The sequence below is a fragment of the Lagenorhynchus albirostris genome, chromosome 13 (assembly GCF_949774975.1).
Source record: "Lagenorhynchus albirostris chromosome 13, mLagAlb1.1, whole genome shotgun sequence".
Taxonomy (NCBI): Eukaryota; Metazoa; Chordata; class Mammalia; order Artiodactyla; family Delphinidae; genus Lagenorhynchus; species Lagenorhynchus albirostris.
This window is the reverse complement of record NC_083107.1, coordinates 31490317-31505219: the sequence shown is the minus strand read 5'-3', so window position 1 is coordinate 31505219 and position 14903 is coordinate 31490317. Positions and strand designations below refer to the sequence as shown.

General features: G+C 45.2%; 1 protein-coding gene across 1 annotated transcript in view; it reads left to right on the top strand.

Moving 5' to 3' along the window:
* Positions 1-13808, top strand: part of PLEK (pleckstrin) — a 40792-nt gene extending 26984 nt beyond the window's left edge. Inside the window, exons 5-10 of the mRNA XM_060168660.1 lie at positions 1010-1101; positions 4279-4463; positions 6119-6223; positions 9791-9874; positions 10721-10790; positions 12128-13808. Of these exons, the coding sequence (XP_060024643.1) occupies positions 1010-1101; positions 4279-4463; positions 6119-6223; positions 9791-9874; positions 10721-10790; positions 12128-12264 (673 nt within the window). The 3' untranslated portion in view covers positions 12265-13808. The remainder of the gene's footprint in view (positions 1-1009; positions 1102-4278; positions 4464-6118; positions 6224-9790; positions 9875-10720; positions 10791-12127) is intronic.
* The last annotated feature ends 1095 nt before the right edge of the window (positions 13809-14903 follow it).

Sequence of the window (14903 nt, the reverse complement as noted above, 5' to 3'; positions counted from 1 at the left end):
ATGTTGACTGGCCTGGAATTGCAGGTGATGGTTGTTGCCTAAAGGTGGATATCACATGAGCCTCTTTCTCTAGGAGTCTTTTTACTTTTTGCTGGTTTTTGCTTTTATGTGGAAGATATCCTGTAACAGGAGCCCTGCCAGGAAGAATTCCATATTGGCTACTTAAATTCCATATTGGTTTACAAAATGGGTGAGGGGAGTCCTTAGGAGGGGACTGAAAAAAGTCCTGTGCATGCTTCCTGTAGGACGTGGCAGGTCACAGGAGTCTGATGAAATTTGTGCATTGAGCTTAGAGAGAATGAGCACTTTCTCTCACCAAGAAAGCTTTTTGGTAAAGACCCAAGAGGAGTTGCCTAGTCTAGCTGTAGCTGCTGGGTGGGGTGGTCAAGTGACCACATTTCTAACCACAGCTGTCAGAGTGCGAATGATGCTTGTGCTTTGTGGAGCCACGAGATCCATGAACGTGGCCTTGGGTTTTGTTGCTTGCAATTTCTCTGATAAGGCTATCTTTAGTTTATTACTTCAAGGACAAAAATGAGAATGTCTCGCTGTTTTGCTTTATCTCCTAATTTTTAGGATAAAGGGATAAGCTTAGTCAAGACATTCACTTTCTGGGAGGCAAATGTCTATACCAGATGGTCTCTTGAAGGACACAAAGAAATGGGACATGAGGATTGAGCCCCAAGAACATTTCATCTTGGGCACCTAACTGGGGGCAACTCTTCATCTCAGACACTAAAAATTAAACCAGCAGAGTTTAGTAAATTTAAGAGACGTTAAGTACCTTCCCAGTACGTTTTGCTGAATGTTGCTCAGGCCACAAAGTTATGCGATTATGAACTCTGCCGTCTAACGATGTACTTACGATCTACTGGAGAGATTAGGCTCAGGGTTCACCTGGGGAGGGGGAGGCTTGTACTCAGGAGCCGCCCCTTCGAGGCGGCAAATCCCAGAGAGGACCGGCCATTCTGAAAAGCTCTTACTCACCCATGTGTTTTCCTCTGTGCAGTGCCTTGTATTTGTCCATGAAAGACACTGAAAAAGGAGTAAAAGAGCTGAACCTAGAGAAGGACAAGAAGATTTTCAATCACTGCTTCACAGGTAAAAGGCCTTGTGAGTCTGAAGTGGGGCTTCTGGGGCAGGCGGTATGGAGGCCTCGCTCAGCCTCACGTGTGGGTGATGGAGGTAGAGCATGGGGGCGGGGAGTGGGGTCATGGAATGCAGGCTGGTGGACATGATCATTGAACTTCCCCAACGTGGAAGGAGAAAGAAGGGTGAAACAAAACTTTGTCGTTCAAGATAAAAATCTCAGAAGTTCCAGCTATATCAATCAAAGGGTCATATTTTGTTTTCCAATAAATGGCAGGATGTGGAAATAGACACAGAGGTGAATAAGGTGATAAACAGGAATCAAGATACCCAATGTAAAATTTAGGTGGAAACATTCGGGATGTCTGAGGCTGCACAGGGTGAGGCATTATGCATTATTGGTTTAGGGAGGTGGTGTAGTGGTTTAAAACAGGTTCTTTGGAGGCAGACTTCCTTGGTTCAAATTCTAGCTCTTCAGCGTACTAGCTGTAAAAGCTTAGGCCAACAATTTAGCCTCTCTTCACTTTCCTTGTCTATCAAATGGGGATAATCGTAGTGCACCTACATTAAGCCTTGCTGTAACTGTAATGTGTTTAGAACACACTCTAAGTACTATATGGTACAAGCTCTCAATGCAGTTATTATGATTAAGGAGTCAGACATCTGCACAGACAATCAATTCTGTGTGTTCAGAAAAGAGAAAGAACTCAGGGGTAGTTGGGATGAATAGAAGATGGTGCCTAAATTCTACTCTGAAAGATGGGTAGAGTTTCTTTAAGTGTTTGTGGGAAGGAATTCCGATGAGGATAGTTAGGCTGAGCAGATGGTGAGGACAAAGTTATGGGGCTGAGATTTCCAGAATATTCATCAGGGAAAGAAAATGACCAGCCTGGTAGGACTGATGATTCCTTAGGGGAAAAAAAAATGAGAAGTACAGTTCGGGACTAGGTTGTCAGATGTCAGACATGGCTGACTTACGGTGGCAATAGAGGTCAAGAGAGGAAAACACTGAGAAGATACAACAGATGGAATCCGAAGGGCTGTCCAATCAATAGATAATGCACAAAAAACGGTAGAGGTCAATGTTCTGAAGGTGGAGGATAAAGGGTGTGATCTGGGGTAATGGGGGGAGGGGGTGGGTAGTATCCCAGGGGAATTCAGCCTCAGAGAGTCAAGGCAGTAGCCATTAGCATGAGAAAAGCCAGGGTTGAGATTTGGAATCCAGATACCAAGAATAAGGCAGGGCCCTAACTCAAGTAGGACCGAGGTCACTAAGACAAAGCCTCTGGAAAAAGAAACCAAGGGGAAGTTCTGATATGGATCTGGGCACAAGGTCCAGGTCAGACTTATTTCCTGTGAAATGTCTTACTGAGTCCCAGAGTACTGGGCTTGAACTACTTAAGTTCTATCCATTGAAGATCATACCGGATTCTAGAAATTCAGGTGGCTTGAGCCTTCCTGTGGGACTTCGGGTGGTCTCAGCGGAGAGACAAGTCTGTGGCTGAGACTGGGACCCAGGCACTGATGACATGTGATGGAGGACCTTGAATGTCAGGCGATGGGGAGATTAGACCGAAATTGTCTTTTGAGCTTCGGCATGCCTAGCTGAACACATATGGAATCTAGGATTAGAACACGTAAGGGAAGGCCCATTGCAGGTGTTAACTCGGGCCTAAGGTCACTTAAACCCTCTGAGTCTTAATTTTCTCATTCTTAAAAGAGGTCTGTAATTACCGCCCTACCTCTTTTACAGGGTCACTACAAGGATTAAAGTCAGAAATGCAGTATTAATTAGTTTATCCTTCTAGAGAAAGAAAAGTGGGCAAAGCATTTTGTATATGAAATTCATGGAAGGTACACTAATCAACCGCTTTCACTCTTGTTTCAAGGATGGCATATCCTACTGCTCTTGCTTTGATGACCTGGGACCTGTTATGTTGGCTCCCTGGTTGGCTACATTTGTACAGACTACATATGTGTGTGTGTGTGTGTGTGTGTGTGTATATAATGTTTGAAAGAAATTTGTTTTATTTATTTACTTATTTTTATTGAAATATAGTTGATTTACAATATTGTGTTAGTTTCAGGTGTACAGCACAGTGATTCAGTTATACCTACATATATATATATATATATTCTTCTTCAGATTCTTTTCCCTTATAGGTCATTACAAAATATTGGGTATAGTGCCCTGTGCTATGTGGTAGGACCTTGTTGGTTGTACAGAATATTTTTCATAAAATGTTTCATTATAACCTGCTAATAATCCAGTTGATGACTCCTTGCAATCCTCTCTTGAGGCAGAAGGCTGTTTGAATGGCTTCTCAAGGTCTCTGCTAGACCCTTGTCTAAGGTGTGACATTCGGTGCAAGGGACATCGCCAAATTCGAATTTAGGACATACACGTACTGTCATGGTGTTTTCTGCTTAAAAACTTGCAATAGCTCTTCACTGCCAAATATCCTAATGTACCATCAAAGCTCTCCCCACTCACACTGGGCCTTCCTCTCTCTCTCTTGTCATTGTTTGCCTTCTTTCCACCAACTCCTCCCCCCACCCTCCAGCGGGGCTGCCTCATGCCTGTGTGAGTCTGTTCACACTGCAGCTCCCTCAGCCCCTGCTGGTTCCTCTCAGCCCCTGCTGGTTCCTCTCGGCCCCTGCCTGAGTAGATGGTTGGCAAGCATCCAGTCAGTGTCACTTCCTCTGTGAAACTTTTCCTGATGGCGCGCACGCACGCGGTAGCCCTTCCCCCACCCACCCCTCCACGCCTTCCTGCAGATTTGACCCAGCAGCTCCCTGTATCCATCCACAGCAAAGCACTTGTCACAACACTTATCACGCAGATCCCCTTTTTAGATTCCCTGAGGAAGCCTCCCCAGTACCCATCACAGAACTTAGCTCCTAGCAGAAGTTCTAGGTCATTAATGGAATAAATGAGTGGGTTAGTAAAAACCAATTTTTTATGCACGCCTTGTTCCTTGAGGAGCATGTAAGTGTTTTTCAAAACATTTTACATGGTTCCTTTTGTTTCCAGGTATCTGTCCCGCGGATTTCATTTTTCCTTCTTGGAGTAACAGGGAAGATGAGACAAGTCTGACACTTGGGTCATCCGGAGCTCTCCAGGGGCAACTGTCAGTGGCTTGTTCTTTGGTAAAGAGAGCTAACATTCCCTCTGATGGTCCCATCCAGGTAACTGTGTCATCGACTGGCTGGTTTCCAATAAATCTGTTCGGAATCGCCAGGAGGGCCTGGTGGTAGCCTCCTCCTTGCTCAACGAAGGGTACCTGCAGCCTGCTGGAGACCTCTCCAAATACGCGGTGGACGGAACTGCTGAGAACCCTTTCCTCGACAACCCCGACGCCTTCTACTACTTTGTGAGTGAGAGAGCTCCCCACCTACTCCTCCTGGCTTGGGGGCTGCTCTGGGCGGGTTCTAGGTTGGTCTCAGTTCATATCCGCCGTGAAAGAAAGAGCCCAGCACTACAGCGTTGATCCATGTCCCTGACTTGACAGCTGTCCCCCTCCACCATGCCTGTCACATCCAATGAGATTGTTTAAAGGAAAATATTGTTCACTTGAATAGTTTTCTTTATTTACTTTTAAAAATTTGCTATATCTATTCTTATTCTAAGCAAGAATTCTTTTATAAAAACTTATTAGGCCCAGGGGCTTCCCTGGTGGCGCAGTGGTTGAGAGTCCACCTGCCAATGCAGGGGACACGGGTTCGTGCCCCGGTCCGGGAGGATCCCACATGCTGCGGAGCAGCTGGGCCCGTGAGCCATGGCCGCTGAGCCTGCGCGTCCGGAGCCTGTGCTTTGCAGCGGGAGAGGCCACAACAGTGAAAGGCCCGCGTACCACAAAAAAACAACAACAAAAAAAATCTTATTAGGCCCAAGTACATGACAGGCACCCACCTAGACAAAGGAGATACAGTAGTGGAAAGAAAAATAACAGGCAAAAATTATGGCCCTCTGGGAGCTTCCTTTCTAGAGGGAGATGTGTAAAATCCCAATGGGCCAGTTTTATATTTCCAAATAAACATTAAAATATGTGACTCAATGCAAAATGTGTTCATCCAGGTTCCTTCCCCCTGCACCATGAGTATCCCCGGTGGCATGCTTACCACAGATTGGGAAACACTGTATTGCACAATACGGACTTAATCTTCGGTTACATGAGAAATCTGGCAAAGTGGATTTCTAGGGGGATTCTGGCAGTTTTGTTTCTATTTGGGGTCAGAGCACAGAAGTAAGGAAGCTGCTTATAAAAATGAAGTGACTGTCACAGAGAGAGTTTCATTTCACTTTGGGGACGTTCCCCTGTCAGAATTTTTTTTTTTTCAGAATTTTGATCTGGTTGTTTATAGCCATTTAAATGTGGAACTCTAAAAATACCCAGCGCAGTGGCTCCTCTTCCTCTGTGTGATTCATTGCTCTCTTATAGCTGAGCAAGGCCCAGTTCCCTCCTGACCTCAGAGGATGTGGCTGGACACGTGCTCTTGGTCTTCTCAAAGTGGAGGAGCTGAGTGGCAGAGGGCGTTGTGGAGATTGTGTCGTGTGCACAGTGTCTTATAAACTAGCCAACTCTGCTTTCAGGGATTTGGCCATAAGATCCCAAGAGAAGAAAGGCTTTGAAAAAAGATGTGCTGAGCTAGACTTCCAATATAGCTTGGGGAACTCAAGAAAATGAAAGGATATTGATAAAAACCACACTTGAGCGGAGACAAGAGAGCATCTAGCAACAAGAAATAAGCATCTAGATGGGACTTTCCTGGCAGTCCAGTGGTTAAGACGCTGACCTTCCACGGCAGGGGGCGCCGGTTCAGTCCCTGATCAGGAAACTAAGATCCCACATGCCACGCTGCAAGGCCAAAAAAAAAAAAAAAACCCAGAAACTTTAAAGTTCAGGTTGGAATAAACCAATAAACCACAGGGGGAAGGAGTGGCTGGAGGGGAGAGGGAGATGGAGATGGTATACGTAGCAATATGCCTAAGACTGGAAAATAAATTTGCTCTTTGGTTCCCCAATAGCCAGACAGTGGGTTCTTCTGTGAAGAGAATTCTAGTGATGATGATGTGATTCTGAAAGAAGAGTTCAGAGGGGTCATTATCAAGCAGGGATGTTTACTGAAGCAGGTGAGTGGTCACTACTCTTCCATTCTAACCTTTCTCCCTTACCAAGTCCTTTGTATTCTAAATCACCAAATGGGATTTTGTTTGTTTGGTCAATAGTCAATTAGAAAATGACACCCACCTAGTGAAAGACAGATAGATAGTTAAGTAGATGATCAAAGTGGCATTAGGTCAGGAGGACTGAGGAAGACAGGGCAGAAGCACCTGAAAATAGGGGAATTCGGGACGTCCCTGACAGTCCAGTGGTTAAGACGCCGCGCTTCCACTGCAGGGGGCGTGGGTTTGATCCCTGGTTGGGGAGCTAAGATCCCACATGCTGTGCGGCGCAGCCCAAAAACTTAAAAATAAATAAATAAAATAGGGAAATTCTTCTTCTATCAATGTTTCAAGAAAATGCTGACCCTTTCATTAGCTGGAGGATATCAGCTGGCTAAGAGATGCCTTCAAAAGACAGGGATGTTTCATGGTGAAAGTACTTCCATTGGCCTATCCCTCCTCCCTGCAAAGTAACCAGGAAATAGGAACAGGCCATACCTGGAAGAGGAACATCATAATCCACTGAGAGCACGGAAGTACCATTTCAGACTGTGGGTGGGTCACGGTGAGACCAAATCCAGACAAGCTCTGCAAGAGCAGCAGCAGACAAAGGTCAAATCTGCTCAGAGGGCACAGACTCAGTCATGACCAGGTGTCCACCAGTACTGGCCACTGTCAGTCTGGAAGGCAGGGGCTGGGGTGAGCTGAAGAGCTCTGGTTAGTTACCGGGCTCCAAGGCACGGGATGCCAAAAGGTAAGAGAACACAAGGAGTGGAGCTGAGTGAAGAACTCAGGGCCAGCACCTCTACAGGAAAATATGCGAATATTCAGGGTGAAACAACTGAGGCTAGTATATGTTGTCGAGAAGCCAAAGCCGCTTTTTAAGGCCAAGGTCTTGCCCTCGTGGCTGTGCCGTGAGCTGTCTTAAAGGCACTTCTCAGTACGTAGCAGAGAGAATCTGGTTGCTGTAAGGAGATTTCCAGGCATTGTCTACAGGTCCCATGGGACTGAGAGATTTGACTTATAATAGGACCCTGAACTTCCAGGGTGAAGAGAGAAGAACCAAAGTTGAACGTATATTTATACTTAGAAAAAAGAACGTTGATATGGATTTTGAGTTTCACTAGGGGAAGTAGGGCATTGGTGTGGAAAACTTACCTTCACATCAGGTTTTGAGAGAACGAGGTCCTAGGGAATAATACAGCCACGGTTTAGAAAGGATTCTAGACGATTCTAATAACTTTTATGACAGGGTGCTCACTGACTAGGTTAAAGGACGAGCATAGGAGCAGGGCCAGCCTTATACAGGGAAGGATCGGGCAGCTGCCCATAGGCAGAGCTTGTCCATCACCTGATTTCTCATTTGTTCTGACAAACGTTCCTACGTTATCTGGCTCTTTCATCACAGGTGCTGAAAGGTGACTGTTAAAGCAGGAATCACTTGGGGGGAATTTCATTGTTTCCTTTTTGTTGATGTCTTCTATAGTTCTAGATCGTTATCAGCCATGAAGGACTTTTCTTGAGTTAGTTGATCTGACGAGCCTTAATTTAGAGCGGAGCCCGGAGGAAACTGAACATGAAGGTTGAAAAGGGGTAGACAGAGTCCCAGCTGGACTGGACTTGTGTATCCGTGGATCTGGAGGAAACGGCGTGGGGCAGAAGCCTTAGTGTCCTCAGCCCGTGGGCAGCGTCAGCTAAGGCAAAGAGCAGGCACTCATAACAAGAATTCTAGAAACTGACGCTTTACAAAAGCCATTCTGTATGTGATACTGCAGATAGAAATGTTCTCTGTTCTCCCATATGACTCTACAGCGTTCCTCGCTCCATGCTTCAGGCAAGTAAAAGGTTCTTTGGAGCTGAGCTCCTTGACCAGACGACCTGCCAAATAACTTAGACCCATTCCTGAAAGCTCTCTTTAGACTCTTCTGACCTGGCATTGTGAAGGAGACACAGTTTGCTAAAATCACAAACGTTTCATCACTTTCTACACAAGCGCAGTGAAAAATTTTGGAAAATTTGTATATGTGCCTCTTAACATGTGGTGCTTCAGAAATAGCAGACAATATTCTTCATATTGGCAACATAGAAACTATGTATTTTCTAATCTAACTTTTTTAGCTTCTGGAGTTGTCATTTGAATTTACTGTGGGAAATCATAGGATCAGGTTTAACATAACATTTTAAACAACTGCTATCAGCGAATTGAAATAACTGGGTAATTCAAGGCAATTACAAACAGATACGAAGGGGCTCCCGTGTGCCAGGCACGGTGCTGGGTGTGGGAGAAACAAAGATAAACAGACACAAATCCCGCCTCAGAACCCACAGTCTAGATGATGTCAATGGTTAATTCTATGGGGACGGGCCAAGTCCTATTCTTCATCATGTCTGTCACAACCACTATTGCTTCCAATTTCCATTGCTGCGACCCATTGTTAGTCCCTAATGATTTTATGCCAGGATTGTTGCAATCATTTCTTGATGATCTTCTTATTACCATATTATCTTACCCCTGGCTTATCTTTCATCTAGCCAGCTGGTCCATCCTGTATGTTGTCACCATATTAATCTTCCTAAAATGTCACTGTAATCTTTTCGCTTCCAACTCAAAAGCCACCAATGAAAATACCCCCATGTTTCATTTTTTACTGTTTGCTTCCACTTTTCCAAACTTGCCTCTGCTGTTCCTCATGAGCCCTGCCTTCTAGCCTGACTGAATATGCCTTGGACATTCCCACCGCTGCTTTTTTTGTTGTCAGTGGTCTTCCCACCCACCTCTTTCTCACCTATGTAACTCCTGTGTGTCCCACGTGGATAAATGTAGGTTTTTATGAGGCTCTCTTTGACATCCCAAACCCACAATTACATACCCTTCATTTAAATCCTTTGAAACCAGGACATACTGTATAGCACAGGGAACTATACTCAATATCTTGTGATAACCTATAATGGAAAAGAATCTAAAAAAGAATATATATACGTGTGTGTACATAACCGAACCAATTTGCTGTATACCTGAAACTGACACAACATTGTAAATCAACTGTATTTCAGTAAAAATTTTAAAAACCCAAAAAACCAAAAAAAAAACACCCAAATTAACTTTCCAAATAATAAACAATAAATATTTAAAGAATTCTTTGAAACTCATTACCTATACATGTTATTTGATTTGGACATTTGCGATTTTATATTTCCACATAGGTTATAAACTCTTGGAAGCACAGGGCCATGTCTTAAATCTCTTGATAGCGCCCCATTACCTAACACAGTACACTGTACATAGTACTGTCTTATATAATTCTAAAGCTGTAAGACAATCTTAGAAATAACTTAATCCATGATTTAATAACATCTATCTACTGCTATCTCTCTGACAAAGGTCTGGGTTGTAGCCTGGTTTCTCCTGGAGTTAGGATTTCATCTTTATTTTTTTCTTATTTCAACTCAACAAGACTTATCACGTAGGTACTAGGTGTACTGACTGATGCGAAGAACTCATCCTTTCTTTTTCTGTGTTGATCTTGGATACAGGGGCATAGGCGGAAGAACTGGAAAGTGAGGAAATTCATTCTGAGAGAAGACCCTGCGTATCTGCACTACTATGACCCTGCTGGGGTGAGAGGCTGTGCTCGATAAACCCATCCCACTAGAAGCCTCTGCTGCTTCTATCCACTGGGCTTCCCAGGCCCCTTTCTGCTCTGCTGAAGCCCCTTTCCTCTTCACGATCCCCTCTTCTTTTTCCTCACCCTCCTCTACCTTGTCCTACACCTTCTTATTGCAAAGATCTGAGATCGTAGGCTTTGAGGCCAGCAGAATCACAGGGATGGAAGAAAATATCACTCTATGGTCATTTATTTGGTCAACTCAACAGAATTTTCTTTGTTTGCCCCAATCTGATATTTTCAGAGGAACTCAACCAATCCAACACTGTGCTCTTGGCTTGATATGCAAAAAAGTGATAATTCCTCTTCTAGGCCTACTTCAGTGAGAACATTGTTTGAGTCCAGCCATTTGGGCTGTTGATTATTCAGAAGAGGGCTTTTTCCTCAATACAATGAGCATGTCTATCTGGACCGGGTCCTCAGCCTCTGCTTGCAGTGCAGGGCTCTTCGATTCCCTCCTGTGGAGGTTATACTACTATGCCTGTTGCCTGGGGCCAAAGGGCTCCGGAAACGTGTGGTCCTTCTCTCATGGGACGTGATGGTTCAGCCTCACTGCCTCCTCTGCCTGCCACTTTCCTCCGGATGTGAAGCTCAGATCGACTTGTGTCTCGTCTTCCAGCTTCCACACCCCCCCCCCGCTGTGGGAACTGAGGGATGGAGGCTCCAGAGGGGTTCTCTTTCATCTCTTTCTGCTCTTATCTACTCCACAGTGAGTCTGTGTGGCTTTTGCACCAACAGCATAAAGTATACCCATACATTTTACTTTGGAAACATAATGAAGGACTCCTCTCTCCTTTAGGGGGAAGATCCCTTGGGAGCGATTCGCCTGAGAGGCTGTGTGGTGACCTCAGTGGAGAGCAACCCAGATGGTAAGAATGAATTTTTGTGGGAGAGAGGTGTGTCTACCCAGGCTCCCTTCCCACACCTGGGCACCCTGAGTCAACAGCACTCACTCCATCACTCCCTCACTCAGGCATGAATGAATTTACTGTCTGAAAACTTTAGAGAGACCCAAAGCTATTCTCTCCCAACTGCTGCACTGGCTCTCCGGGCTTCAGGGACTTGGAGTGGTTTTGTGGATGCCTTGAATAAATCCTAGTGCAATGCTGAGAAAAATCCATCACCTCAGAACCGGCTTAGATGGAGACACTTGTTACCTCCTGATGCCTGAGACTGAGCCATGACGTTCCTTAAAGGGGACCTTTTACAGACCAGGAAATATCCCACAACAAAAGGAACATTTGCGCCGTGAGGCGGTGTGGGGAGCAGGAACTGCTCCTGGGTTAGAGTTAGGTCTAGGCTAGTTAGTGAGTGGCACAACTTTGCGTTGAGTTGCGTAACTAATCTGGGCTCTCCCGTCTCCTCCGAGAATGATGGAGTCGCACCAGATGACCCTTAGGTCCTGATCACAAGTCTATGATTTGGTGATGAAATGACCGTGTCTCCTCAGGTGTAGGGAGGAGTGGTGTCAGTGGGAAGATGTGGTTCAGACATCCAGACCCTGGTTTCTCCTTGTCATTTTGGGTTTATGAGGTTATAGAGGCTGACAGGAAAACACTGCAGCTGCAAAAGCCGAGATTTTTACTATTCCTGGATCTGCTCACTCGCCTCTCCCCGTAGGGTCTTCCTTAGGGTTGGGGTGGAGAGCGTGCTGCTTTGCGATCTGAGATGGATGTGTTTTAAGTCTTGTCACAGTACTGGAAAGTGTGCTGCCTTCCGATCTTTCAGCAAAGAGTCTCACTTAGCCCTTGATAAAAACCAGTTCAGGCTATACTGATGGCACTGGTGGTGAATCTGGGTTTTTTTTGATGTTTTAAAAAAATATATTGAGGTCAGCTCTTGGTTTATGTTGTGAGTGGAGGAAAGATACTCACTGGACACTATTACAGGGTTAAACACTATTTGTGTGCAAAAGTGAGAAATTTAGTTTGCTTATAAACTATAAAATGTTTCTCCTTGAATGTTTTACTTCTTAAACACACATACACACACAAGCACAAAATCATACTACATACCTGTATATATAAGCACTATATAGATAATCATATAATGAATATGTATGATCATACAGTGATAGTAAGTTTGAAAATCACATATTTAATTTTTTTGGAACGCTTGAAAAATGGGGACTTCATTGCTTGCAGAAGGAGGGTGAACTAGGGACCTTTCTGGTGCCCATGCCCACCGTCACTTTTTCTCTCACCAGGCAAGAAGAGTGAAGACGAGAACCTCTTTGAGATCATCACGGCTGATGAAGTTCACTATTTCTTGCAAGCGGCCACCCCCAAGGAGCGTACCGAGTGGATCAAAGCCATCCAGGTGGCCTTCCGGACGGGGAAGTGAGGACACACCGGCGACCTGCACCACCCCGCTTCCCGAGGGAACCTCATGGATAAGCTCGGTCCAGGACCTGGCCACTTCTGCGACAGATCAGCGAGAAAGGGCCCAGGGGTGGGACATTGTCATCTTCGGGGGTCCTGAATGTAACTAACCACGTGCTGCGTGATGTTCGCCTACACCGACCGCATTGCTCACTGAAGCCTCTCTGCCGCTCTCTGTGTCCCCCAGGCAGATATAACAAGCTGTGTGGCCTGGGGACGTTGCTTACCCTCTCCAGGCCTCAGGTTCCTCCTCTGGAAAATGAAGGAGTTGAACTAGGAGAGCCCTGAGGTCCTCCCTAGCTTCAAAAGCCCCACGATTCTAGCCCCACGATTCTAGGACCCATAGGACCCCGGAGTCCCTCTGTGGCCTTCAGAACCTGAAACAACTCTTCCCTTTAAAACTGTTGCCCACCTGTACTAAGAGCACTAGGTACAAACCTCTTTTTTTCCCTTTTGCTGCCTTCCCTTGCTCTTGGCCACAAGATCATATATCACGGTCAAGGAGAACCCTCTTCCTTCCTTGCCCTACCCAGAAACTTCCTGAGAGCCAGCGCCGCAGTGGTGGCTTTAGCTTGAAGCCTTGTGACGACAGCCTGGAAAATTATGTCTTCTGAGAAAAAGACCCGAGGAAACCAGGGTCCTCTCCATGTCCTGAAGCTGCCCAAAGCAGACGTGTTCCACTCGCACTGGAGACTGATCTGACTCGGGGCTATCTTTGTCCCTTTCCAGAGCATTTCTCTACCTTTTTTTTCTAATTAGGAGCAGGAACTCCAAATCTGCAAGATTCTGTTTCATTTGAGTGTTTGCAGAAAAAAGTGGCCAGAGGGGTTTTCTCTATGGGGTCTCTCCATGGGTGAAGGGGCTGGACAGCTGCCCGCCTGAAGTGTCCCCCCAGCTCCAGAGGGTGGAGGGGCTGGATCACAGGCCGGCTGATTGGCTGATGAGTTTATACAAAGACAGCTCTGAAAGGACTTACATCTAGACAGCACGTGGAGGTGGCCGTCACATTGTGCCATGCCTTCAATTCTTGAGTTAAAGATACTGTGGTTGTGCCTTAAAGCAGATGCTTTAAGGACAAGCTGTCCGGTGTCTCCTGCTTGGCCTCTGAGGGGCCTCATGGACCCATCATCAGCCAGCGGGATCTGACCTAGATTCAAATTGGGTACCTGCTTCCAATTTTTGACCCCGTCCACCAACTAGTGATTCTAAACCAAAATTGAGAAGGAAATCTGGTACGTTGTACAGGTGTATTTTCCAACTTCAGATTTTTAATTTTAAGGCCCTAGTAAGGAAAGGAGAGTAGAAAATTCTTCCTGGTTTTATCAGCTCCTCTCTTTCCCTCCCCCAATTCTACACAATATCCTTGAAGCTATTCCTACCTCCAGACTGTTTTCTCAGTGGCCGAGAGATGAAAGACTACCTTTTCTCTGATTCTTTAGTAAACTGTATTAGAACATGCATAGTAGTTTTTCTATATTCAGTGTTAAAAGTATTTATTAATATGAAATAAGTCAGAGAAAGACAAATACTGTCTGATCTCACTCATATGTGGAACCAAAAAAAAATGAACAAGCAAAATAAAACAAAAACTCTTACATACAGAGATCTGATTAGCCGTTACCAGAGGGGAAGGGGGTTATGAGATGGGCAAAATGGGTGAAGAGGGTCAACTGTGTGGTGATGGATGTTAACTAGACTCATGGTGATCACTCTGTAGGGTATAGAGAAAAGAGAATCCACTTGTTGTGGGCTGAAAAAATCCAGAGAATATAAATTACTACTTGTGAAGAGACTGATACTTTGTTTTTATTTTAATATATCGTAGGAAAATATTAAAGAGCAAATGCATGGCCATTTTCCTTTGATGTTCTCCAGAGTTCTACTTTACACTGTAATGCTGTACACCTGAAACTTATAAAAGAAAACAAAACTGCACAGGGTGAATTAGGAGGTACCACAAAGGAAAGGGTGGAGGAAAAAGAAAGTTAGAAGAAGCTCGGTTACAAGAATAAACTCCGCTTGAAATGATGGCCCTCAGTGATTCTGGGCCAGCTTCAGGGCAAAGGGAAGGTAAATTCAGATTTCACTGGAGGAGAGAAATGAGGATAGGAGAAGAGTGCTTATGACACCACATTTGCTACTGGACTTTGTTTGACCTGCACTAAATTTCAGGAGAAAGACGCACACGGGTGTTTCTGGGGCAATCAGGTGATACAGTGGGAAGTACAGTCATCCTGGAGCCTGGGACCTGGGTTTGAAAGCCCTGTCTGTGGCTTACTGTGTTTGCAACACGTCCAACTATTGGCTTCTTTATCCCTAAAATGAGAATCATAACGTCCCCCTAATAGGACTGTTGTTAGGACTCAGTGAAAGAATACCTGTCAGTCCCCTGGCACGTGTGGGCACTCAGCAAATCCTAGTTTCCTTCCTTCTGACCTTTATTCCATAGAAGCTGTTCGTGATAATCCAGGTTTTCAAGGCTCTGTAGCAACGGCTTTCAACTTTCGAATAATGTCAGAACAGCCTGTGGAATTCTTTGTCTGAGCCTCAGTGTCAGGGATTCTGATTTCCTAAATGTGCAGTGGGATCTATAAGTTTGCA